This window comes from Microcaecilia unicolor, chromosome 8 (assembly GCF_901765095.1).
Source record: "Microcaecilia unicolor chromosome 8, aMicUni1.1, whole genome shotgun sequence".
NCBI classification, from domain to species: Eukaryota; Metazoa; Chordata; class Amphibia; order Gymnophiona; family Siphonopidae; genus Microcaecilia; species Microcaecilia unicolor.
In genome coordinates this window covers 34696633-34722778 of record NC_044038.1, presented here as the reverse complement: position 1 = coordinate 34722778, position 26146 = coordinate 34696633, and the positions used below count along the sequence as shown (strand labels likewise).

At 42.0% G+C, this 26146-nt stretch overlaps 1 protein-coding gene across 1 annotated transcript in view; it reads right to left on the bottom strand.

Moving 5' to 3' along the window:
- SHISA9 (shisa family member 9) overlaps nt 1–26146 on the bottom strand; it is a 474001-nt gene that overhangs the window by 390185 nt on the left and 57670 nt on the right. The window contains exon 2 of the mRNA XM_030212237.1: nt 18746–18876. Within this exon, the coding sequence (XP_030068097.1) occupies nt 18746–18876 (131 nt within the window). The remainder of the gene's footprint in view (nt 1–18745; nt 18877–26146) is intronic.

The window sequence follows — 26146 nt, the reverse complement described above, 5'->3', positions numbered from 1 at the left end:
GAATCTGGGATCACTTCCCCTTACTCCCCCAGTGGTCACTAACCCCCTCCCACCCTAAAAAAAACATCTTTAAAAATATTTTGAGCCAGCCTCTATGCCAGCCTCAAATGTCATACTCAGGTCCATCACAGCATTATGCAGGTCCTTGGAGCAGTTTTAGTGGGCGCAGTGCACTTCAGGCAGGCGGACCCAGGCCCATCCCCCCCTACCTGTTACACTTGTGGTGGTAAATGTGAGCCCTCCAAAACCCACCACAAACCCACTGTACCCACATCTAGTGCCCCCCTTCACCCGTAAGGGCTATGGTAGGGGTGTACAGCTGTGGGTAGTGGGTTTTTGGGGGGGTTGGGGGGCTCAGCACACAAAGAAAGGGAGCTATGTACCTAGAAGCAATTTATGAAGTCCACTGCAGTGCCCCCTAGGGTGCCCGGTTGGTGTCCTGGCATGTGAGGGGGACCAGTGCACTACGAATGCTGGCTCCTCCCAAGACCAAAGGGCTTGCATTTGGTCGTTTCTGAGATGGGCGTCCTTGGTTTCGATTATCCCCAAAAATCAGAAACGACCAAGTCTAGGGACGAACATCTCTAAGGATGACCTAAATGTCAAGATTTGGGCGTCCCCGACTGTATTATCGAAACAAAAGATGGACATCCATCTTGTTTCGATAATACAGGCTTCCCTGCCCCTCCACTGGAACATTTTGCGAGGACGTCCTCAACAAAACTTGGGAATCCCTTTCGTTTATGCCCCTCCACGTCTTTTTTGAGATGTGGTGACCAGAGTTGCACACAATATTTGAGGTGTGGTCGCACCATGGAGCAATACAAATGCATTATCATTTTTGTTTTCTATTCATTTCCTAATAATACCTCATATTCTATTTGTTATCTTAGCCGCTGCTGCACACTGAGCAGAGGGTTTCAACGAATCATCAATTATGATGCCTCGATCTCTTTCCTGGTCAGTGACTCCTAATGTGAAACCTTGCATTACGTAGCTATAGTTTGGGTTTGTCTTTCCCACATGCATCACTTTGCACTTGCTCACTTTAAACATCATCTGCCATTTAGACGCCCAGTCTCCCAGTCTCATAAGGTCTCTTGTAATTTTTCAGAATCCTCTTGCAATCTAACAACTTTGAATAACTTTGTGTCATCAGCAAATTTAATTAACTCACTACTTACTCCCATCTCTAGACCATTTATAAATATGTTAAAAAGCAGCAGTCCCAACACAGACCCTGGGAAACACACTATCTACCCTTCTCCATTGAGAATACTGACCATTTAACCCTATTCTCTGTTTTCTGTCTTTTAACCAGTTTTTAATCCACAATAGAACACTACCTCCTATCCCATGACTCTCCAATTTCCTCTGGAGTCTTTCATGAGGTACTTTGTCAAATGCCTTTTGAAAATCCAGATACACAATATCGACCGGCTCACCTTTATCCACATGTTTGTTCACCCCTTCAAAGAAATGTATTAGATTGGTAAGGCATGATTTCCCTTCACTAAATCCATGTTGGCTTTGTTTCATTAATCCATTTACTACTACTACTACTACTATTTAGCATTTCTATAGCGCTACGCACCTAAAAAATAGGTGCCGAATAAAAGCTTAAGTGTAGAGTTGTGAGTAAATTTAGGCACGGCCATTTGCACCAAGGAAAACATGGCGCAAATACCCATGCCTAAATTTACACGCAGAAACCATTATTCTGTAATTATGCATGTAACTCAAAGACACTTCTCTGTTCCACCTTAAAATGCCCATGACCCTCCCATGTCTGTGCCCTCTTTTTCAGACCGCATGTAAATTTTAGGCGCAGATTCTGCACCTAACTTTACGTGCGTTAATCCCATTTAAATCTAATGATTAAAAAGCCAATTATTGGCGCTAATTAGCTTGTTCAATTAAATTGCACATGTAAATCTGGAACACGCCTAAATTTGCACACACAATTTTTGACGACCTTCACAGAATTAGGGGGTATGCGGGGGGGGGGGGGGGGGTTTGGTGCCAATTTTTAAGCACCATTTATAGAATTTACCCCCATATGTTCTTAACTTGGTATCTGAATAATTCTCTGTTTGTGACCTATAGCTAGCGTCCCTGAAAACGTTGAGGGCTTTGTTAATTGCATTTACAAAATTCATAAAACATATTATTCTCATGTCTCATATAAACTAGTCAATAATTGTATTAGGGAGGTTGTTAACAACATATAATAAAAGTAATTCAAGCACCAGTGATCTACAGTACTAAATTCAATTGAGCAGGAGTTACTTTAATTTTACAGCGTGTTAGATGGTGGGTTCCAGCATTCATATCTATAAATGTATTTATCAGAACATGAATCAGCTCTTCAACCTTCAGGCTTTTAAATTCCACTCCCTGTTAGCATAATTTAAATTGAGCTGAGGAAATTTAATTAATTTTTAAAATACTTTGGCCATTCAATTTGCAGATTAAACCTCAGTAAGAAACATACAAATTTACAAAATACAGCACAAGTTAATCAATTTCATTTTCAACTGGCTATGCTTAGCAACTAACAGGTTAGATTTTTTGCATATTTTTCTTACAGACACAATGGGCTAGATTCTATATATGGCGCCTGAAAATTCCACATGGGAAAAATACGCCTAGGCTTATTTTCTAACGTACACCTAAATTTTATAGATTAAGCATAAATTTCCATGCGATATTGAATTACGCCAAGTGCCTCTCCATGCGACCAAATTTAGTCACGGCCATTTACATCACATTTTACTTGGTGTAAATCCCGACGCATAAATTATGCAGAGAGCAGGTGTATTTTATAACAGCACACATAGATTCTAGAAACGCCCGTGCCCCACCCATGGGGCATTGTGTATGCAATTTAATTGAATAAAGATCTCATTAGCAGCAATAATTGGCTTTATAACAAGCAATGTATGGCACTAATTAGATTTAATTAGAATTTACATGCATAAATTTAGGCGCAGGATTCCTGACTAAATTCTACATGTAAAAAAGGGACGTGTAAATGGGAGGTTCGTGGGTGGAACAGAGTGTTCCAAGCATTTGCGCACATTGTTACAGAATATGGGGGATACGTGCCCAATTTAGACACATACATTTGCACCATGTTTCAGTCGGTGCAAATGGACACACCTAAATTTAAGCGCAATCCTCAGGCATAAGCTCTATTCTATAAACTGTGCCTAACTTTAAGCGTGGCTTATGGAATAGTGTTTTTTTCTGTGCCCAACCCCCGGATTCTATATATGGCACCTAGATTCTGCACAGAGAAATGCGCATAACTTCATTGGTGTAAGAATGTGATCAGCGTTTTTAACAGCACTAAACAAACAATAATGAGCATTAATTGGCAATTATCACAATTTGTGCACCAGAATCATTCAGGGGTCCTTTTACTAAGATGCGTTGAAAAATGGCCTGCGGTAGTGTAGGTGCATGTTTTGGGCACGCGCAGATCCATTTTTCAGCACGCCTGCAAACAAATGCCTTTTTTTTAAAATTTTTGCCGAAAATGGATATGTAGCAAAATAAAAATTGGCGCACATCCATTTTGGATCTGAGACCTTACCACCAGCCATTGACCCAGCAGTAAAGTCTCATGCATAACCGGGCAGTAATGACCTACGGATGTCAAATGCCACTTGGCAAGCGTAACGGATGTGCCAGAAAATAAAAAATTATTTTTCAGATACACGTATCGGATGCGCACCAAAAATGAAATTAGCACAAGAGCCACAAGGTAGCCAGGCGGTAAACTCCAAACTGGCGCATGTTCGGTACACGTAGACACTTACGCGGCTTAGTAAAAGAACCCCTAAGCATATTCTATGAAGATCTGCACCTAAAAAGGTAAAGCACACAGTTCAAAATAAACGTGCGTAGCTTAAAAGGGGCACCTTTATGGGCATTTCGTGGGTATTCCAAAATTTCTGTGCATAACTACAGAATACGGGTCAATGTGCAGAAATTTAAGTGCAGGGATTTACACAGATTTTTATTGGTGTAAATGGGCATGCGTAGATTTAGGCGTTACAGTATCAACTAAGTATATTCTATACATCGCACCTAAATCCTCTAGAATATGTTTAATTCCGTGCAGATTTTTTAAGCATCATATATAGAATCTGGCCCTAAATGTATAAAATTAAACAGGTTCAAAGCCAGCATATATCTGGTTATGAGAAGCACATAACCAGTTATCTTTTTAACTTGGAAACAATCAGTTATTATACCAATGTTGTCATAATGGCCATTGCCAATTTGGCATTTACGGGGATAAAACCATTGGGGGTTAAGGGGGGCAACCCCTGTCCCCCCCCAATTCCTCCTGCAGAGTGCTGCTCAGTGCTGCTCAGTAGCAACTGTTTACCAAATCCTAAATGTGCTTGGTAGCAGTTGTAACTCCTGACATCGATCTTCTAGGACATAGACATTTAGGGCTTCTTTAACAGAGCCGCACTGGTGATTCTAGCGTGGCAAATGCAGCGAAGCCCATAGGAATGGAATTTGCCGCATGGGAATTGCTAGCACGGCTTTGTAAAAGGAGCCCTTAGTCCACTTCTGAAATGGGGAATAAACATCTATGATTTTGTCGTGCATTAGTCCCACCAATACATGCCCGGACCATATCCCTTGCCATCTGCAAGAACTTGGGTTTGATATCCCAGTTTGTTAAATGGGGACTGAGGGCCCTTTTACCAAGCTGGTGCAAAAGGGGGCTGGTGCTGGTGCTGGCGTTGGCGCCCCCTTTTACCGCAGCTGGTAAAAGGGAAGGTCTCACTTTCCTGCAGGAAATGGCTGGGTGGAAAGTAAAGCACTTGCTGTGCATCCATTTTGGGGGGGGGGGGGGGGGGGAGTCCTTACCGACACTCATAAAATGGGCCTGTGTTAAAATAGCACATGCTAGCGGTACAACAATATGTTTCATACAAAGGTTTATTGGTAACATCAAAACAAGAACTCAACACAGCCATGTTTCGGCGCCGAAGCACCTTCCTCAGGAGTCTTATGATGTAATATGATGTTGAATACCAGCTAAATCGTATCAAGCAAAATATGGTACGGTGGCTTACAGGAACAACAATAGGGAAAAAGGCAGACTGGAGAGGTCACAGAGAAACAAGGACTGTGGTCCCACCGTACCATATTTTGCTTGATACGATTTAGCTGGTATTCAACATCATATTACATCATAAGACTCCTGAGGAAAGCGCTTTGGCACTGAAACAAGGCTGTGTTGAGTCTTTGTTTTGATGTTACCAATAAACCTTTTTATCATACGTCATTCTCTCTGGTTGGAAAGAGCCTACCTTCCCCACTCCTTCTCTACCTCTATCTTGCACTGGACGTTTTCGTGGGGATCAAGTGCACCTCCACACTTTGTGTGTTTTTTCTCCTCCTGACAACAATATGTTTAACTTCACCCCTTTAGTCTCTTCTTCAAATGTAGATCTGAATAATTCTTATCCAACGAAGAGTATCACAACCAGCCTGCAAATAATCCATTACATCAGGACCAACACAACTATTAGAGGGATTCTTGTACTTTGCTGCGGTAAAAAGTGGCCTGTGGTAGTGTGGATGTGTCTTTTGGGCTTGCACTGGGCCATGTTTTACTGCGTCTAGGAGAAAGGGCCTTTTTTAAGGGGCCGTAAAACGGACGTGCACTAAAATTGAAACCAGCGTGCGTCCATTTTCGGCCTGACACCTTACCCCACCCATTGACCTAGCGGTAAGGTCTCACGTGCTACCCAAGCAGTAAGCATGCAGAGTGCGTCGTGCTGTTTACGCCAGGTAAGCAGTCCGCGGTAGAAAATAGAAATGTATTTTCTACTGCAGGATTCAGTGCACGCCAAATTTGGAATTACCGCCTGGCTCACATGTTAGCCAGTCGGTAGTGCTGATTTGGCATGCGCTATAGGCACGTAGGCCCTTACACAGCTTCGTAAAAGGGCCCCAGAATTTTTTATTAAGAAGATCCAACAAGCTTTTAAAGTATAACAATTTCCCTATTCGTACAAATGAACAATATGCTAAGGACATAAAAAGCAGATGTTAAAAAACCAGCAACAAGGACCCCATTGCACCACCATCTCCTGACCATAACTATAACCATATTTCCTCATTGATAATAGTATTCTACAAATGCCATGGAAACCATGCTATACCTTAAAACAAATCCCCTCTCCTCAAGTCGCTTCACTGGCTCCCTATCCGTTTTCGCATCCTGTTCAAACTTCTTCTACTAACCTATAAATGTACTCACTCTGCTGCTCCCCAGTATCTCTCCACACTCGTCCTTCCCTACACCCCTTCCCGTGCACTCCGTTCCCTGGATAAATCCTTCTTATCTGTTCCCTTCTCCACTACTGCCAACTCCAGACTTCGCGCCTTCTGTCTCGCTGCACCCTATGCCTGGAATAAACTTCCTGAGCCCCTACGTCTTGCCCCATCCTTGGCCACCTTTTAAATCTAGACTGAAAGGCCACCTCTTTAACATTGCTTTTGACTCGTAACCACTCGCCTCCACCTACCCTCCTCTCTTCCTTCCCATACACATTAATTGATTTGATTTGCTTACTTTATTTTTAGTCTATTAGATTGTAAGCTCATTGAGCAGGGACTGTCTTTCTTCTATGTTTGTGCAGCGCTGCGTATGCCTTGTAGCGCTATAGAAATGCTAAATAGTAGTAGTAGTAGTAGGATGCTTTTATGTTTGCTAGGACTTAGTATATCAGGTTGACCACCTAAGAACTGATAAGTGCATAAGGCATGATCCAGTGTTTCCTGCCAGATTAAGGCTAGATACAAAAAAAGAAGCACACGTTGACCTCCAGAAACAGGACAATGAAGAGTTCTTTAATGAAAAGACCTGACACAGGCCTTGTTTTGGGGATATAAAAATGATAACATATATATATAAATGAAATTTAATGAAATTGTAAAATAAAAACCCTAGTTAACATATAAACATAATAAAGAATCTAATAATAATTTTTAAAAATCTAATAATTAAAATAATTAGGATTACATATCAGTTGAATTCCTAAAAATGCAACAAACAAATCATTAAGATGTTCTTTGTGTTGACCTGTGGCCTTTGTTTATGTTCTGAAGTTTATTTTTATATTTATTTTTATTTTCAGATGTCTTGCTGTTTTATTTCTTCTTATTATATCTATGGCATATCATTTCTTCAACATCTTAAAGATTTGTTTGTTACATTTGTAGGAATTCAACTGATACGGATTCCTAATTATTTTAATTATTGGATTTTTTTAATTAGTAGATTCTTTAATGTTTTAATTAATATTATTTAGTATGTTAAGTAGTTTTTTTATTTGACAAGTTCATTACATTTCATTTATAATCAATTTTAGACCCCTGACGCAAGTGCTTGGTCGCTGAAACACGGCCCGTGTTGGGTCTTTTCAATAAAGAACTCTTCATTGTCCAGTTTCTGGGGGTAGATGTGTGCTTCTTTTTTTGTATTAACCTTTTGGTGTACTTTCTTACCCTCTCTTGATTGACTGGATCAAGGATAGAGAAAAGAAGAGCACCATAATGAAGGGGCATCTAAGCAATTTTATGCGCTGCCTCTAACCATCATCACTCATTAAATCATTTTCCTGACTGGTGATTTAGATTTGAGATGCAATGCTTGAAACTAACTTTTAAATGAGAAAAGTATCTGAGTGTAGGAGGTCCTTTTATTCATTACTAAATGTCTTTCAGATTGGATGCAGTTGATCATTTTCAGAGCTGCCAAACAAATCCTTAGAGAATAAAGTTCTGGTTATCTAAGTTATTTCGCTTATGATTACTGTGATGAAAATGTTTCTAATGCAGTAGGCCAGGATAAATGCACAAGCCCTTTATTGAACACATACAGTGGTGCTTGCTTGAAGACCAAACAAAAAAGACAGCACCACGGGCCTTTAAAAATGGAACACAGTTCTTTAATGAATGAGCTATGACAAAAAGACCCGACACGGGCCGTGTTTCGGTGACTAGCACCTGCGTCAGGGGTCCCCACGTCTCATATAGTAAAAGCTACAAAGCACCAAGGCACTTTCACTTTCTGTATCCAAATGGATGAAAAGCTTGAAGACAATTGAATACAAAAAGACCTCTTACTTGGCGACTCAACACAGTCCATATTTTAACTTATACACCTTCATCAGGAGTCCTCATGAACATAATCACAAGCAAAGTACATAAATATAAATATATGAATAAAATAATCAGATTTGAACAATAAAAAAGAAAACAATTGCTCAGTTACTTAAGAAAAAGGAGAGAAAGAGAAGGAAATTGCATATGAAAGAAAAAAGAAATGAACATCCTTTGAAAAACGAGAACCAATGCAAATATATGTGTGTGTATATGTATATATATATAGTGAGCCAAGAAAATGTATATTGTGACACAGAACAAATATTAGTGAAAAAAGTTGTGATCCAAAAGATCTATCAAACCAAAAGAAGTTATTACATACCTATTTCTCAGCGAACAAAAGATGTGCTGCAAAGATAGCAAAGCGCTATGGACCTAAAACACCATATAAAACTGTTACCCCAAAATAGGCAGAGTGAAGATAAATGGCTCATATACACCAGTCACCCAAATAGCTGAGGTCTCATAGAGGGGTTTTCAAAGAACAAGGACAAAAGCTTTATAAATTTAAAACTGAATACAGTACAAAGCAGACTTGAGTTAAAGAGACACATATTAACATAAATAAAAGAACTATATAAAAATATACATAAATAAATATTTTTTAAAAAAATATATAAAAAGTATATTTTTAAAATAATATATAAAAAGTATATTTGCTAGGACTTAATAAATCAGGTTGACCACCTAAGAACTGTTGAGTACATAAGACATGGTCCAGTGTTTCCTGCCAGATCAAGGCTAGATGAAAGAAGAACACCATAATGAAGGGACACTTGGACACAACGATTAATCTAAGCAATTTTATGCACTGCCTCTAAACATCATCACTCATTTAATCATTTTCCTGACTAGTGATTTAGATTTGAGATGCGATGCTTGCAACAAACATTTAATTGAGAAAAGTATCTGAGTGTAGGAGATCTTTGTATTCATTACTAAAGGTGTTTCAGATTGGATGCAGTTGATCATTTTAAGAGTTGCCAAACAAATCCCTGCAAAATAAAGTTCCGGTTATCTAAGCTATTTCGCTTACAATTACTGTGATGAAAATGTTTCTTCTATAATGTTCTATTTCCAGTTCCACTGTTAGTTATGTATATTTTATTTATATAAACATTTCTAATCCACCTACAACTAAGCAGAGTACATAATAACATACTTAACCAAATTATCCAAACAAGCAAACTGTTCGTAATTAGCCAACACCAAAGAAAAGGTCAACCCCACACTTTGACAAAAAGGTGTGTTTTAAACATTTCCTAAACTGCTCCACACTCCTACATAACCTCAAATGTCCAGGCAGCCCGTTCCATAATAAAGGCCTCATACTGTTAGTAATATGCAAACAGATCTGAAGACTGGATTTGTGTACTAATAGATATTTTTTCTATAGGGAGGAAATGATATTTCTTTGGGGCCTAGTATAAATCTATGCTGTGTATTGGTGGAGAAAAATTGGAGCAGAATAAGGACAAATCAAAAATCATCCACGTCAATGGAGAGATCGGTGGATGTGGAACCCTTTTGTCTGCCAGTTTTACAGATTATCATCTTAACATGCAGCATTTTCCATCGTATGGCTCCTTTTTTTTTTATCCTCTTCCTTGTCACACTGACTTATTTCATGGACATTATGTATTCTTGCAGTAGATTTAAAGTCAGAGATTTTTCGTCTAGCTTGTTAAATGTAATTGATTTTCATTTTTAATCACACGATCAGTAACAGTAATATCTAACTTCTTTTATGCGCTATGCAGCAAATACCTAGTATAGCTACAGGAAACAGAAATCCTAATTCTGACAGGAGTCTTAAATATTGCACAAGAGCGGAGAACTGAGAAGGAGTGCAAATGATGGACGAACATAGGTGTAGATATTCATCATGGTTTAAACGGGCAGCGGGCTGTCCTCAGATTTTCAGCAGCACTTAACTGCACAGTGCTACTGAATATTCTCTCTAACTGCTATCCCCCGGATTCTATATAGTGCACCTAGAGATCTGCGCCAAATTTGGTGTGGATTCTTTAACAATGTGCCCAACTTAATTGGCTTAATACCCTAATGGACCAGCTTAATTCCACCAGATCACCTACGATACTCCTGCTAAGACGTCGACGCTTACTCTGACCCCAATGTTTTACTCAATCCCTCATCTTCTTCCCTCCTTGCTTTACCATTTCCCTCCCATTCTCCTTCCCTTTCACCTATCATATCCTTGTCTACCTTCCCTATTCTAGCTCATTACGTTCTTTTCACATGTCCTTTGTAATGCCTTTCATAATGTAAGTAATTATGATCATCAATTTATAATACTGTTCCCACATTTCCTTGTTTTTACTGTATTCTTTACCATGTAAGATGTTTTCTTTTACTATGTAAGCCGCACTGGACCTGCTGTATGTGGGAAAGAGCGGGGTACAAATGTAATAAATAAATAATGTGCGCTGATAACAGCACTTAACAAGCAATAAAACAAACCACCCAAAACACAGCAGCCAGACTGATATTCGGCAAAACACGATTCGAAAGCGCTAAACCCCTCCGAGAAAAGATGCACTGGCTCCCAATCAGAGAACGGATCATCTTCAAAATCTGCACCCTGATCCACAAAATTATCTACGGTGTAGTCCCAGGATACATGATAGACCTTATAGACCTACCAACCAGGAACAGAACCGGATCATCAAGATTGCAAAGGACTCAAATACAAAACAACTTATGCATCTAACTTCTCCTACATAAGTGCACAACTATGGAACGCACTCCCCAAAAACTGTAAAAACAATCCATGATCACCTAAACTTCAGGAAATCACTAAAAACCAACCTTTTCAAAAAGGCGTACCCCACCGATCCAACGTAAACCCCCACACCAGGCAACATAGCAATACCAATGATCGTACTGGACAACTTACAATCCTCACTCCCTACCATTTCATTAGACCACAACATAACCTTGTATTTGTTCCTCAACCGGACTTGGCGAACGCCTTTACGGTAATATGTAAGCCACATTGAGCCTGCAAATAGGTGGGATAATGTGGGGTACAAATGTAACAAATAAATAAATAAAAAATAATGAGCATGAATTGGCATTGACTAGAATTTAGGCACACAACTCGCTAAGCGTATTCTGTAATGATGTGCGCCAAACGTCTAATGTGTGCAGGCGAAAAGCAGCACGGTTATGAATGGGGAAATGAGCATTTCATGGGCATTCCGAAATTTGAGTGCCTACTTGTAGAATATGACTAAATCTAGGCGCCGGGATGTATGCCACATTTTCGTTGGTGTAAATGGATGACACATAGATTTAGGCGCTGAAATATCAACTAAGCATATTCTATAAATCGGCGCCTAAACAGAATATGCTTAGTTGGCACTGATTTCAGTGCATTATTTTTTAGGCACCATATATAGAATCCCCTATGTGGTTAGGGCTAGATTCAGTAAATGCGCTCAAACATTGGCGCCGAAAAATATTGGCACTCAATGCTGTTCTAGAATGGGCACTCAAAGATGAGCACTCATCACAGAGTGCTGAGTTTAGCACTCAAATATGGCACAAAGAGTTATACTTGTTAAAACCACCTGCAATTCCCAGTGCCAATTTGGGTGCACATCTCCGGTATTCTATATCACTGTGTGCAAATTTTAGGAATGCCCATGCTCCCTTTTTGGGTTGTGTGCTACAGGATTTGGGTGCACATTGCTATAGAATACTGTGTAGTGAAATGTGCACGCAAATTCAAATCGATGCCAATTGGCTCCCAATTATTGGCAGTAATTGACTTGTTATTCAGAGGCCCTTTTACTAAGCTGTGTAGACGCCTACGCACGCCCAACGCATGCCAATTCAGAACTAGAGCCCAGCGACCAAATGGCCCAGGCGGTCATTTTTTACGCGTGCCAGAAAAATATATTTTATTTTCTGGCACGCAGCGCTAACCAGGCGATAATCGGCATTGTATGCGTGCTGATGGTTACTGCCCAGTTAATGCGTGAGACCTTATTGCAAAGTGAACAGGTAAGTGAACAGGTGGAAGTAAGGTCTCAGGCTCAAAATGGACGCGTGCCAATTTTCATTTTTGCTGCACATCCATTTTCGGCAAAAAAAGGCCTTTTTTTCAGGTGCGCTGAAAAATGGAACGCATCCAAAACACACACCTACACTAGCGCAGGCCATTTTTCATTGCACCTTAGTAAAAGGACCCCTCAATTTAGGGACCCTTTTGCTAAACAGTGGTAAAGCTAATGTATGGGTAGCGGACGCCAAATCAGCACTACCGCAGGGATGATGCGCACTATTTCCAGCGGTAGAAAATAATTTTCTATTTTCTACCACGGGGTGTTTTCCCAGCAGTAATCAGTAGCGCAACCGCAAGTCAGCTTGCTCGTATCTCAATCTCCACTATCCAGTTTTCAGTGGCCTAAAGTATAAGACTGTGTATGCTTCCTCTTTTTCTTATCTTAGCACTCAATTCTGGAATGGGCTGCCCCAAGTGGTCAAATTCACCACTGATCACCCGACCTTTAAGAAGCGGCTCAAGACCTTCCTTTTCGGTAGAGCATATGGCGTGAGCCCTCCTGGTACCTCAGCCTTCTGAACCTTGGCTGCCACAGCGACAACTTGTCACCTTCCCCTCTCTCCCGCTCCCTCCTGCTGTTCCTCTTTCCCTATTATGCCTCTAATTACTGTATTTTATAATATTGTTATTTAATAGACTATTGTACGCCACATTGAGCCTGCCCGTGGGTGGGAATAATGTGGGATATAAATGCCATAAATAATAATAATAATAATTGGCACGCGCTACCTGATTACTACATGAGTAGCTCTTACCACTAGGTCGATGGGTGGTAGTAAGAGCTCAGGCAGTAAATAGCCAGCGCTACTTTTGATTTTACCGCACGGTCACTTAGAGGGGCATAATCGAATGGCGCCGGCCATCTCTATGGCCAGCCATCTTCGGGGCCGGCTCCGCAAAGGGGCAGTGCCAACCGTATTATCGAAAAAGATGGCCGGCCATCTTTTCTTTCGATAATATGGTTGGGGCTGGCTAAATCTCAACATTTAGGTCAAATGTTGAGATTGCCGAGTTTACAGATGGCCGGCTTCAAAAAAAGTGGAAAAAAATTGAAGTAAGTGCTCTTCAGGGATGGCTTTTTCAGTCGTATCTGAACTGGCCACCTCTGGATTACAAGACCGGTGCTCTAACCACTTGGCCATTGCCCCTCCCTTTTGATTATGCCCCTTCAGGTCTCTCTCAGCCAATCACAGACAGGGGTCTCTCTAAGCCACTCAGACAGCTGTGGAGCTGTGGCCAAGTGGTTAGAGCACCTTGTAATCCAGAGATGGCCGGTTCAAATTCCACTGGTACTACTTAAAAAGCCGAGCAAACATACTTTTGATTTAGGACGTCCCTGACGAGCACTTTAATTGTGGGAGGGGATTGATGACCACTGGGGGAGTAAGGGGAGGTGATCCCCAATTCCCTCCGGTGGTCATTTGGTCAGTTGGGGCTCCTTTTTGAAGCTTGGTCATGAAAAGAAAGGGACCAAGTAAAGCCGGCGAAATGCTCGTCAAGCCTGGTGTTTTTTTTTTCCATTATCGGGTGAAGCCGGCCATCTCGTGAGCACGCCCCCGTGCCGCCTTCACTACCCTACTGACATGCCCCCTTGAAATATCGCCAGCTCTGCAACGGAAAGCAGTTGAAGCCAGCCAAAATCGGCCTATGATTATACCGATTTGGCCGGTTTCAGGAGATCGCCAACGATCTCCCGATTTGTATCGGAAGATCGCCGGCGATCTCTTTCGAAAATAAGCCTGATAGTGTCCCTATTTTAAAAAGCCCGTTTTCCCAGCTGCGGTAACAAATGGCCCAGCTTGTGCCAATTTCACATGTACATGCTACCGCAGGCCACTTTTTTACCACAGCTTATTAAACGGACCCCTTAGTTGGATGCATGTATTAGATCAGAGTCTAAATATCAGTGCCCAATTTTGCACAATATATATAGAATCTGGAGTTAGTGCCGGGATGGTCAATGTGTCAAGACACTAGCCATATTCAGTGCCGGTGCTGGCATATATAGGACTGCACAAAAAGCGGTTCTATTTTTATCTACTTAGCTATGTGTCTGCTGGCATTGAATATCAGCTGGCACCCACATAACCTCTGGATCAGCTGCTGGCATGGATATTCAATGCCAGTGCTCAGAAATGCCCCCAGCAGTGAATCTCTGGGATAGATTCAGCTCACAGCGATCAGCAGCTTTAAAACTGCTGACTACCATGGGCTGAATATCGGAGGGATAGTGTTGGCATCCATGGGAGCAATGCTATATCAAAGGCTCTAACATCTGCATGCCCATTATTCATGCAAATGTTTAGAATAATAGCATATACATGGATATATGTGCCCAGCCACAGGTAAATTTCAAAATTCTTCCTAAACGTTATTCTAAAAATAGCTCCGTGGCTGGTATAAATGCTAGATTCTATATAGTGTGACTTGAGTTACATGTGCAAATTTGGATGTATTCTGATTTATGCGTGCAACTCAGTTGGTTAACAAGTCAACCAGCACCAATAACTGGATGTTAACAAGCAATTAGCGCCGATAATTGGCACTAATTAGAAATTACGAGCACTACTTGCTAAGTGTATTCTATAAAGTAGACCGCGTAAATTCTACTGCACAGATCTCAAAAGGTGGCATGGCCATGGGAGGAGCATGAGTAGGTCATGGGCATTCCTAAAATGTATGCGCAGTGTTGTAGAATAACCTGCTCCATGCCTAAACTTAGGCATAGGCATTTGAAACAGCTTTTCATTGGCGTAAATGGCTGCGCCTGTATTTTTGTCAAGTGGTTGGCACTGTGCATGCTCTATAAACTGCCCCTAACTTTATGCACCGTTTATAGAATATGCATAGGCGTGTTTTCCATCCGTGATGATTTTTTCAGCGCCAAATATAGAATCTGGCCCTAAGCATGTATCTGATTGGACAGTATTGTATAAAGAAAAGGAGGTACCTATGTTCCTTTATAGAATAGCCCCCAAATTCTGTATTTCATGCCTTAATTTCCATGTGAAAATCAAAGCATATTCTACAACAATGCTCATAACTTAATTGGTTAACTAGCTAATCATAACTATGGATGTTAGAATGCAATTATCAGCACTAACTGGCATTAAGAGTTACACACGCAACTTGCTATGTGTATTCTGTACTGTAAATTCCAAGTTGCATAGTTGAAAGGGGGATGTGTTATGGGCGGGTCATGATTGTTTTGAAAATCTACGTGCATTATTATAGAATACACCTGCTGTGCGCCTAATTTAGGCATTGGGATTTATGGCAAGTAAAACATGGCCTAAATGGATGCGACCAAATGTTGTCGCATGGAAAGGCACTCTGTGTATTCTATAGAGCGCGTGGAAATTTAAGACGGTTCTATAAAATTTAGGCGTACCTGAGAGAATACACCTAGGCGTATATTTTTACCACGCAAATTTTTCAAGCGGCATATATAGAATCTAGCTCTAGGCTTCTGCCAGGAGTCCTGTTATATAGATTTTCCATCTCTAAGCTTGACAGATACTATTTTACCTTCATTACAACTGTGAAAGCAGAGGTAGCAATTACTGGATTGTGAAGTAGTTTATCGGTACTTGAAGGTAACTGTTACCGACCTTAGGAAGCAAAAGTGGGAACATAATCTGAAGAGGACTTGGGTATCAGATCCCTCAGTTTTCTTCTCCTCCTCACACCATGGGGCTGAATTAACACAAGCCTAAAATCTGTGAGTAGTGGCATCAGTCGTCAAGGACTCAGCTCCAGTAACTCGTCTCTTGGACACGCTCATAATTAAAAGCGCATACTTGTGAATGGTAATTTAATTATGAATGCTTAGGAGAGATGTACAAGTGGACAGTAGCTTGATGATTGGCACTATTGCTTTCAATTTCTAAACATGTGCTAATTCAGTCTTTCTGTGGGTATGTTACCACATGCCCAAAATACGTATAGATGTTCTGCTCCTCACAAAGCATTCCCCAGAAACGCACTGCACATTTCTAATTAAAATCCAAGTGCAACAATATGTATCATGATTTGGACTACCATCTTTGTAGTGTAAAACTTACATTCCTACCATTACCCTTATCTGCAATTCTTATAGAATGATAGACAAAATATAACATAAGCCATTGCAATTATAATATTAAGATGCACAGCATTATACAATATTGCTCATGTGGCTACAAAAATCATTCCCTAAAGAAATCAGTCTAAAGCTGAATACCATTAAAAAAAAAAAAAAAATAGTGATGATGGGGAAAAGGTGTTTCCAACTTTCAAAACTCTACTGTAACAGCTGTATCTATCATACTATCAGTCTCATTAGACATGGCATTAAAAATATAATATAGAGGCCCTTTTACTAAGCAACGGTAAGCCCATCATGAGCTCACCGCGTTCCAAACAGGAACTACTAGCGGGCTACCTTAGCAGCCCAGCAGTAGTTCCCACCTCCAGCGCATGCTATTTCCGGTGCTACAAAAATATTTTCTACTAGTAAAAAAGGCCCGTTTCTGCATGAAATGAAACGGGCGCTAGCAAGGTTATCCCCCCCTCGCTCTCTCCCTCTGTCCCCTCCAAGTCCCACGGCCCCCTTTCCTCCCCTCCGATTTCCATGCCGTCCTCCCTCCCCTCTCCCACTCCCCTGCAACTCACCACTTTGTGCATAAGTTTCCAGGTGTTCTGTACGGGCCTGATTGTGTTTTTTTTAACAGGTGGTGCATTCCCCTCCCCCTCTGAGTTCCAGGCCCCCTCCCCTCTCCTCTTCCAGGGCCCCCCTCCCTCTCTCCCTCCCTCTATCCATCCTCCGAGTTCCAGTCCCCCCTCTCTCCCTCCCCCATCCCCATCCCCCTCCGAGTTCCAGTCCCTCTCTTCCCCCTCCGAGTTCCAGACCCCTCCTCCCTCCCTCTCTTCCCCCTCCGAGTTCCAGACCCCCTCTCCCTCCCTCCCTCAAGTTCCAGACCCCCCTCCCTTCCTTCCCCCTCTGTGTTCCAGACCCCCCTCCCTCCTTCCCTTCTCCCTCCGAGTTCCATGCCCCCTCCCTCCTTCCTTCCCCGAGTTCCAGACCCCCCCTCTTTCAGTCTCACACACGTCCTTGCGATGCCTCCCCTCCCTTCCCCGACACTGGCCTCGCCCATCCCCCTACGTGCACGTCGCCCCCCCTCCAAAATCGCCAACCCCCCTCTGCTACCCTCCCCTCCCCTTACCGGGGTCCCAGCAGCAGCAGTGAAGAGGGAGCAGGCTCGTCGAGTCTGCTGCCTTCCCTTCTCTTCGCTGTCAGCTCTGACTCTGGTCCCGCCCTGATTTCCTGTTTCCGCATCTATCTCCCGCTGAATATCACTGGTTAGCCAGTTAAGTACCATTTAACCAGCCAGGAACCATTCCAGGCCAGTAAAATGTTTTCAAATATTGGCTGGCTGTCAGTTGAACTGGGTGCAAGTCTACAAGTCAGTTTCCTTGCATGCTCTTAAAATAATCTTTTCTTCAGGGCTTTAATTTTCCCTACCTTCAAGAAGAAAAATAAGTCCGTAGAATATTGTTGCAAAGGGTACAAATATTGTGTAACATTTGCAAGACCATTAGCCTTAACAAAAATTGTGCCAAACAACTTCTGAGAAATGGATCTAAACAAAAAATCACAAATGTTTTAGAAAAGACCTCATGATAGGCATTAGGAAGCCTTGAGGCTTACACGAGACAACATAGTGTAATGGATCTCCAAAATATCTTTCATGGAAGGTGGGGCTCACTTTTTTAAATGCCATTCATATGAATTAGTTATAGTGAAAATGGCCATGCTGATTCCAATATCCATTCTTATTTCTGGGTGACTCCAGCCACCCCTTGGCACCTCTCGAAAGGCACACGCAAAAAAAAAATGAAGCGTGAAGTATCGTGTTGTACTCCTACTTGCTCCCGTAATGCAGAAAAAGTGCACCTTTCTTATCACCTCATCTAAATGACTGTATGAAGATATCACTCGTTGCTGTAGACTGGGCCATCTGCTTCTCACAGAATGTCTGAATTTTTAAGTCATGTTCCATTTCTATAGAAACCTGGCTTCGTTGTGATACTCAGAGATCACAGTTATCTAAAAATGTGTAGTTAAAATGCAAACCAATATTACTGACATTTGCAGGAAAGCAAATTTAAAGTAAAACAAATGGCTTATTTTGTTCGTGAAGCATTTGAACATTCCTATGCACCTTGCTTAAATTCTTGGTCATTTTGTTTATTATTTTTGTGGCTGGAAAATCAAGTGCACCATTATTTTCTTAATAGCACAGTCTAAATTTTCTATTGGATAGTAAACCCTTTAAAATATACAATGAATTCCCAAATTCAGTAAAACAAAAGAATGCTTTAATTACATTAGCCAATATGTTGCTGTCCACTTCAACCCACATATTTTAAAGCAATTTTCAAATCTTTGTCTCACAGAGTCAAACTTACGTAGATTATTTGCAGGCGGTCTCGGCTGTATGTTTTCATACTGTTGTACATGGACTACAAGGGTTGCATCTCGTTCTATGGTGTCTGCTGTGCAATGACTCTGCTGTTGTCGCATCACATCAGCAAGAGCCCTAGGGAAAAAAAGGTAAAGTTTACATTCAATTAGCCTGAACCTATTGCAAAATATACTAATGAAACCACGGTGTATAATCTGCATTAAACTCTCAATGCTGGGATTTGGCATCGGTCGTGGTATAACCCAGAATCTTTTGTGTTGTACTTTTCATACACATGCCTCCTGCTACAGGAAACTTATGTTGTTCACTTGTTCTTAATTAAAGATTCTTTCCCGATGCAGCACAAGTGGCTCTATGATGAAAAATCAGTCCATAAACACTACAGTACCATTGCACAGTATTCACTGTATTACTGTAAGATAAAGCAATAATATGTCTCTGTTGTTTCTATTTGTAAACAAATGCATTTGTTTGGACGGTGTATCATGTGACCTAAACCAGAAGGCATAGGTCAATCAACTTGACCTCAATGTCAAGTAATTATACCCTCCAGCAGCTAATACCGCATGAAATTGCAATTCACACTGTGGGCACCAGCCAAAACAAGTCATATTGTGATAGCTTTTCGGTTGAAATTTTTATTGGTTTTTCTGCTTTCTATTTCTTGACCACTTTAGCCCAATCATAAGCTACTGCCCCTTCCAGAACCCTGCATGGTATGAGTTCTAAATCAGATTAGTCACTATCATCATTATGAAATGACTGATTCCACACCAAGGATTGTGAATACTGTCCACACAGTATCTCCAACCTCAGTCAAACCAGCAAATTGTACAGCAGTGGCATAGCCATGGATGGTCTGGGTAAGCAGAGGCGCATCCATTTTGGGTTCAGGCCTGCCCAGCAGTTGACACACATCCTCAGTGTAGGTGGCTGGGATCCCTAAACCCCACAAGCTGAAGGCGTTCTCTGCTGGAAACCCTGGTGAAGTCTGCAGTAACAGTGTATGCACAGGGAGTACCACTGTCAGCATCTGGAAGCACGCAGCCAACTTCACCAGCATTCAGACAGCCTTGGGGGTAAAGATGGAAGGTTTTAGCTGGTGGGGCTGAGGGACCTTACCAACCAAGGTATTCATTTTTGATGGGGCAGGATCAAGGGAGGAAATGTGCGGGCCCTCCCATGAATGCACTTCTGACTATGTTACTGGTGTACAGTTCTGAGTATGTGCAGTCTTTCCACACACACGAGTCTCTCCCCAGTTGTTCAATTAGTTCCAAAGCTCAATGTATTCAATCAGCTCCCTGGGAGATGGGAGGAACTGCTTGCTTTATCAGTCCTGCTGTGTTCAGAAAACCTGAAAGATGCTGAAGAGTAGACCATTGGTCTTCAATCGTGTCCACTGTCTCTTTCATTTTCTTTCCAAATACTGATTCTCCCTTACAAGAAGCATCTGCTAACTTGGAGTGAACATCTACAACTGCATAAGTAGAGACTCTAGCCGAGATTTCAAAAGCATTGTAAATTAGTTCTGATAAAGTAAGTGCCACGTTTACCAGCCTCTACCAATACAGAAGCTAGCTGGGCTTGAGCTTGTGTAGAAAAAGCTGGGGGGAAAGCTTGAACCTTGTGAAAGAAGGTATATATATATATATATATATATATGTAGCACCATGTAGAGTTGATAGGCATCAATCTAAGCAGAGAGAACAGCTGCCTGGAAGCCTTCCTAAAATGATCAAGCAAATGGGAATGCTTTCCCCATGGAGTGTTAGCTTTTCTCATGGCAGTTTCTACGGCTATCGAAGAGTGTGACGGTTGGACCTTATTAAATCCTAGAGTTGGTTAGATTTTATATTTCATGTCCAGCCTCTTGGAAACAGACTGAACAGTCGGTACTTATCTATAGGTCACCTAAAGTTAGGTTCTGGGATGATGCGTGCTAGACGTGAATTCTCTAACAGCAGTTGTTGCACTGTCGTTATAGAATACTAGCAGAAGTCCGTCTTTGCACACCTAACTTTAGGCGCAAGAACTTATTCAATCTCTATGGCTGGTGTAAATGCTCATAGCCAAATGTGGGCAGTTAGGTACCTAACCCATGCCTGACACACCCTTGGAATGCCCATGCCACTCCCAGGTAAGTTTAATCATTTACCAAATGTATACCACAGTTAATCTTTATTCACGGCATTTTCTACCAATAGAAAATACTTCATTCATCAAATATAATGGAGAAACACAAATAGTATAAAATTAGTGCAAAGATAATTCTAGCATACGTTTGGCATTGGTGCACCCATGTATAGGCGCGTTTTCTTACTCCATGTCAACTGCAAGCATAAATTGGGGTCTCATTTTTGAAAGAAAAAAATGTCTAAAAAGTATCATAAAACAGCATTTGGACAGATTTCTTCTCAAAACATCCAAATCGGTATTTTTGAAACCTGTTTTGCAGATGTCTATCAGCCTTATTTTCGAAAGTGATGGGCACCCAGATTTCGACCCAAATCGGGAGATAGGCGCCCATCTCGCAAAGGCGCCCAAATTGGTATAATCGAAAGCCGATTTTGGGCGTCTTCAACAGGCAAAGTTGACGGGGGCGTGTTGGAGGCGTGATGAAGGCGGGACTGGGGCGTATTTATCAGCTGAGGAGAGATGGGCGCCTTTGGCCGATAATGAAAAAAAGAAAGGCGTTTTTGCGCGAATTTGGGTAATTTTTATTGGACCCTTTTTTTCACGAACAAGTCCCAAAAAAGTGCCCTAAAATGACCACATGACCACCGAAGGGAATTGGGGATGATCACCCCTGACTCCCCCAGTGGTCACTACCCCCTCCCAGCATAAAAAAAACTTTAACAATTTTTTTCAGCCTGTATGCCAGCCTCAAATGCCATACCCAGCTCCATCACAGCAGTATGCAGGTCCCTGGAGCAGTTGTTAGTGGGTGCAGTGGACTTCACCCAAGTGGACCCAGGCCCATCCCCCCCCTACCTGTTATATTTGTGGTGGTAAATGGGAGCCCTCCAAACCGCCCCCAAAACCCACTGTACCCACATGTAGGTGCCCCCTTCAGCCATAAGTGCTATGGTAATGGTGTAGAATTTTGGGCAGTGGGTTTTGGGGGGGATTTGAGGGGCTCAGCACCCAAGGGATGGGAGCTATGGACTTGGGAGGTATTTAATTTTTTTTCTAATTGTTACAAGTGCCCCCTAGGGTGCCCAGTTGGTGTCCTGGCATATGAGGGGGACCGGTGCACTACGAATCCTGGCCCCTCCCATGACCCAATGCCTTGGATTTGTTCATTTTTGAGCTGGGCACCTTCGGTTTCCATTATCGCTGAAAAACGAAACTGCCCAGCTCAAATCCGCACAAATCCGATGCATTTGCCGGGCACAAACCGTATTATCGGAAAAAAAGATGGGTGCCCATTTTTTTTGAAAATGCAGTCTGTCCTGCCCCTTCACGTACCCGTTTACGGTTATAGACGCCCATGGAGATGGGCATTCTCGTTCGATTATGCCCCTCCACGCGTTTCATCTACACTGCATCCAAATCACAACAGGGTCTATCAGGGGCATTTCAAAGGCGGGATTAGGGCAGGCTTAGCGCGTGCTTAACACTTGGATGTTTTAAAGCCATAATGAAACAAAACCAAAACATCTAGAGCGAAAACTTCAATGTTTTGGTCTAGACCTGTTTTTCTAACAAGCATAAGACACAAAAAGGTACCCTAAATGACCACTGGAAGGATTCAGGAATAACCGCCCCCCCCCCCCTCCCTTTCTCCCGCAGTGGTCTGTAATCCCCTCCCACCCTAAAAATGTGAACAGTCTCTATGACAGCTTCAGATTTTATAGCCAGGTCCGTTACAGCAGCATTCAGGCCCCTGGAGTAGCCTAGTTGTCGGTGCAACGCACGGTATACAGATGGAGCCAGACCCATACCACCCCCTACCTGCTACACTTGTGGTGGAAACTGTGAGCCCTCCAAAACTTACCAGAAACCCACTGTACCCACATGTAATTGCCCCCTCCACCCATAAGGGCTATTGTAGTGGTGTACAGTTGGGGGCAGTGGGTTAAAAATGCTGGCCCCCTCCTACATCCCCATGACTTGATTTTCTAAGTTACTTGTGCATTTTTTAATGGCCTTAAAAAATAAATGCACACAGCACAAAACCTTGTTAGAAACAATATTTAAAAAAAAAAAAAAAAAAAAGATGCTTTGCTTTTTCGAAAATGGTTACATTTGCTATTTGGATTTGGGACTTTTGGCACAAAACGTCCAAAGTCTGACTTTGACGTTATATCAAAAATGCCCCTCTTGGTATGCCTAGGGCAATTTAGGGCACCTTTTTATGACTTATTTGTGACTAAAACAGGTCTAGATCAAAATGTCTAACACTGTTCCATTATGGTAGAAAAATGTCCAAGTTTTGGAAATGCACAAATCCAACCCCCAACATGAACCCTTCTGATTTGGATGCACTGCAAACAAACTGCATAGAAAAACATCTTACAATGTGGTTTGAAAATAGTGATTTGTACATTTTGAACAAAAAAAAACACTTTGTGCCAATTTTTGGATGTTTTTCTGTTTTGAAAATGAGCCTTTATATACATACTATTATCTGCAACTGTAATACTTTCTCTTTTTTGTTGGATTCTGCATTTATGATGTGCCTGCTCCCTGGTTTCATACCATTCAGGTATTCTATATAGCATCAGTTATTCTGGACCATGCCCCTGCTGAGGTACCCTTTCAATATAATTCATTTCAGTTCTTTTCAGTCACTGCATAGCAAAACTCTCAAGTCACAGTAGAGTTCAAAGGAAACTAAGCCATAGAGAATATTTAAGGAAACTAAGCTATAGATAATATTTGAGCCATATTAAAAAGGGAATACATTATAGCTGACAAATAAAATACACACCTAGAAAAAAAAGCTAGTAAGTGCACAGCATGAAAAGCACAATAAACCCACCTGCAGTGTTTGAACCTTATAGTAAATCCAGTTGGAATATCATGTACAGATCTTTAGATTTTGTATGTTGTAAAGGGGGTCTGCTTCCTCCTCTTGGGTGGAGCCGGCAAGCCTGCAGGGCTCCCAGGGTTCCAGGACAGAATACTGCCAATACTGGGACTCATGGCCAAAGTATTTTATTATCAAGGCAATTTCATACCAAAAATCATAATATATTCTTCAAAACAAAAGATACAGCCCTCTTAATATAGTCTTCAAAAGACAAAGGTACAGTCCTCATAAGATAATCTTCAAAAGAAAAAAAGGTACAGTTCAGGTCCCAAAATCCCTCAGCAAACGCTCAGCTCCTCAAGACCTCAGGTCTTCTATTAGGGCATTAGGTTTCCCTTCCCCCTCCTTCAGAAGGGTTTAGTAAGAGTTCAGCACACTTCCAATATAGCACAACAGTTCAGAACAAATCTTCATGGACAGTCTTTGCACATCAAACCAATACCACAAATCCCCTGCCTTTTCACAGCACAGAGGGAACCCTGTAAGGAGCAGGGTTGGCAGTTTCTCCCACCTCTCAGCACCACACCCGGTGTGGCCTCCTCCACTGCCTTCAAGTGCTGGGCAGGGCAACCTTTGATTTCTCCCACTCCATGGTAGCTGGCTCCTCTCCCTTAGGCAGCTCTAGTGGCAGGCTACTTCCTTCCTCCACATACTCCATGGAATCTCTCTCCATTCGTCTCCCCTCTCTCCTGCTGACTGAGAGCCTCCAGGAAATCTGCTCTCCCTATTCCCACAGCTAGGGGGAATTATATACTGATGGTGAAGCCAGGGAAACTGAACTTTATCCTTCCCTCTCCCTCTAGTGGGGAAGGGAGTAACAGGCTCACCCTGCCTCGAGCCATTGTTCCCCCTGCTGGGGCTGGGAATCCTTTCCATTTTTTTAGGACTATTTTCTTCTCTCATTCGTGCAAGGACTTCTGGGACCCATAGTTCTGGGCTCAACTGCTTCCCTGGGGAATCTCTGGGGCTTGCCTTGTCATAATGTTTACCTTTGAATGTATTTTTATTAATGCATTTTGATGGTCAAAAAACATTGGGGCACTTTTACTAAGCCGTGGTAGGGTCTAGGTGCATGCAGCGTGCACCCAAATGAGACTACTACCAGGCCAGTACTGCCTCCTGGTGGTAATTTCAGATTTGGCGCATGCCCATAAAGAGTGGATGAATTATTTATTTATTTATTTCCTGCTATGTAGGGTAATCAGTCCTTGGCATGCGCCAACCAATCACAGTGCCTGTAGCACATGAGCCTTTACAGCTAGATCAATGGGTGGTGTTAAGAGCTCAGGCCACTTTTGGGCACATGCTGGTTTCATTTTTACCACAGGCCCATTTCCTGTCCCATTTTTTAAAAGGCCTTTTTTATAGATGCAGTAAAAACTGTCCTGGCGCACGCCCAATGCACGCGCCTACACTACCGCAGGCCACTTTTTGCCATGGCTTAGCAAAAAGGGGCCCCATTGACTCCAGGCTCCAAAGATTGATATAGAAGATTAATAGATAATGTCCTGCATATAAATTATAATAATCGATTAGCCAGGCTGACCTTCAGGTTTCAAGTTCAAGTTTATTTAAATTTGCTACCCCACCTCCCGGAAACCATCAAGGCGGTTTACAATCTAAAATTACGGGGGAAACGAAAGAAAGGAAACATTTTCTAGACATTAGACAAGACGTGATACAGTAGAAAAAGAGGGATAGAACTACAATTGTAGATAGGAGACAGGGTAAGAGAAGACAAAAGGGAAAATTCTATGTTGTCAGGCAGTCAGGACTGCTTGTGTAGAATATTGTTTTATTGACATGCATCTATGAATAAATGAGTTTTTAGATCAGCTTTAAACGTTGCTATAGAAGGCTGCAGTGTAAGTGAACTTGGAAGAGCATTCCATAATTGAGCGCCTTGTAGCGAAAATGTAGCTTCCCTAATATGTTCATGAATGATGGCGCGATGGTTAGGAACAACATGCTGGTTTTTGTTGAGCGGATCTAAGTGTTCTGGAAGGACAGTAGGGAATGAGTAGCTTGGAAAGATAAAGTGGCTCATGTGATGCTAAAGTCTTGAAAACAAGTAATAAGATTTTGTAAATGATGCAATGTGACACTGGCAGCCAGTGAGCCTCTCTTAGATTAGGAGTAATGTGATCAAGACCCTTCACTGGCTCCCTTTCCGTTTTCGCATCCTGTTCAAACTTCTTCTACTAACCTATAAATGTACTCACTCTGCTGCTCCCCAGTATCTCTCCACACTCGTCCTTCCCTACACCCCTTCCCGTGCACTCCGCTCCATGGATAAATCCTTCTTATCTGTTCCCTTCTCCACTACTGCCAACTCCAGACTTCGCG